Source organism: Solanum lycopersicum, chromosome 5 (assembly GCF_036512215.1).
Source record: "Solanum lycopersicum chromosome 5, SLM_r2.1".
In the NCBI taxonomy this organism is placed as follows: domain Eukaryota; kingdom Viridiplantae; phylum Streptophyta; class Magnoliopsida; order Solanales; family Solanaceae; genus Solanum; species Solanum lycopersicum.
In genome coordinates this window covers 56,007,408-56,009,408 of record NC_090804.1, presented here as the reverse complement: position 1 = coordinate 56,009,408, position 2,001 = coordinate 56,007,408, and the positions used below count along the sequence as shown (strand labels likewise).

Genomic DNA, 2,001 nt, shown 5'->3' with positions numbered 1-2,001 from the left:
CTCTAAGGGTCTTTTTATGTTGTCTATATAAAACTTCTGCCAACTATAAGCAGTAGACAACCTGTCCCTAATCACCCTGACCTTCTCAAAGGCCTCATGAATGATCTCAGGACCCAGAATGGATGACTCTCCAACCTCGAATCATCCAACTAGAAACCTATACCTCCTACCATACAGTGCATCAAGCGGTGCCATCACAATGTTGGAGTGATAGCTGTTATTATGGGAGAACTCTATCAAAGGAAGATGGTCGTCCCAACTACCTCTGAAGTAAATCACACACGCCCTCCACATGTACTCCAATGTATGAATGGTGCGCTCTACCTGCCTGCTAGTCTGAGGATAAAAGGTAGTACTAATCTTCACCTGCGTGCCGAAACTATTCTTGAAGGATCTCCAGAAATATGAAGTAAACTGAGCTCCTCTATCAAAAATGATGGATAAAAGAATCGCATGCCATCTCACATTCTCATCAATATAAAAGTATCGCATAATCCTTTACTCTATAAGTAAACTTGACAGGGATAATGTGGGCATACATAGTCATGCTGTCCACAATAACCCATATGGATTCATGTTATCTCCTAGTATTCGGAAGACAAAACACGAAGTACATATTAATGGCCTCCCATTTCAAAGTTAGAACCTCAATAATCTTAGTAAAATTTCCAAGCTTGAGAAGTTCATCCATAACCTATTGACAATTAGGACAAATGGCCACATAATCTTTAATGTCTTTCATCATGCCGTCCCACAAATAGATCTGTTTTAGATCATGATAAATCTTGGTGGAACCAGGGTATATGAAATGTCTTGAACCATAGGCCTTTGCCACAATCCCAGTCTACAAATTATCCATATATAGTACACACAACCAGTTTTGGTACCTAAGCATGTCATCACTTCCCAAGGCAAAAGACTCATTCATCTTTATCAGCACGGAGTCCATTAACTCCATCAAAACAGTGTCAAGACGCTGACCCTTCTTGACTTCAACTACTAAGGATGATTCAGAACTAGGATGAACTAAAGCACCCCAACTAGTAAATTCAACTAACCGCACACTCAATCTGTCAAGTCGGTGTACATCATTTACCAACTCATTCTTCCCATTATCAACGTGGGCTATATTTCCCATGCTCATCCTTCTCAAACCATCAGCTACAACATTAGCCTTACCTTGATGGTAGGGGACATTCATGTCATAGTACCTCAAAAGCTCGAACCATCTTCGCTGACGTTGATTCAACTCCCTTTGTGTGAACACGTACTGGAGACTTTTTTGGTCTGTGAACACATCCACATGCACTTCATATAAGTAGTTCCTCCACAATTTAAGTGCAAACACCAAAATTGTCAAGTCCATGTCATGAGTGGGATAATTCTTTTAATGAACCTTTAGTTGTCTTGATGCATAAGCTATCACCTTACCACCCTGCATAAGAACACAACCCAAACTAACCCAAGATGCATTACAATAAATAGTGTAGCTCTCACCACACTTAGGCAAAGTTAGCACCATACTGAAGTGAGTCTGTCCTTGAGCTCTAGGAAACTCTTCTCACAATCCATTACCCATATAAACTTGACTTTTTTCTTCGTCAAAGTTGTGAGTGGAGCTTCAATGGAATTAAAGCTCTCTACAAACCCGCGGTAATAACCAGCCAATTCGAAGAAGCTACGGATATCTCTGGGAGTAAGAGATTTTGGCAAGTTCTTAACAACCTCAGTCTTCCTGGGATCTACCTCCATACATTTGTTGGACAAAATATGACCCAAGAAGGTCTGACCTAGTGTCGGATTACGCAAGTCCATGACGGACCATCATAGCCTTGAAGGTCCGTCATGCTGGTTCATCGTGATGATTAGAGAGTAGTCCTAGTACCTAAATTCCAACAAGTTAAATTATTATAGCACGGAGACCCTCGACGGGCCGTCATGCTTAGAACGGTCCTTCATACCTTTAAGTGAGGGTAATGAAGAAAGCAGTAGAAGAATTTT

At 40.9% G+C, this 2,001-nt stretch overlaps 1 protein-coding gene across 1 annotated transcript; it reads right to left on the bottom strand.

The window, feature by feature from the left end:
• Nucleotides 1-1,387: 1,387 nt before the first annotated feature.
• Nucleotides 1,388-1,752, bottom strand: LOC138348906 (uncharacterized mitochondrial protein AtMg00860-like). The gene is made up of 2 exons (XM_069298503.1): nt 1,525-1,752; nt 1,388-1,435 (listed from the first exon to the last, which is right to left on the bottom strand). Exons 1-2 carry the CDS (start codon nt 1,750-1,752, stop codon nt 1,388-1,390), a joined length of 276 nt encoding a protein of 91 aa, XP_069154604.1.
• Between the last annotated feature and the right edge of the window lie 249 nt (nt 1,753-2,001).

Coding starts and splice junctions, on each gene's coding strand:
- LOC138348906 (XM_069298503.1), bottom strand. CDS start 1,752: ATGGAGGTAGATCCCAGGAAGACTGAGGTTGTTAAGAACTTGCCAAAA. Junction 1,436..1,524: donor TCAAGGACAGACTCACTTCA/GTATGGTGCTAA, acceptor GTTCTTATGCAG/GGTGGTAAGGTGATAGCTTA.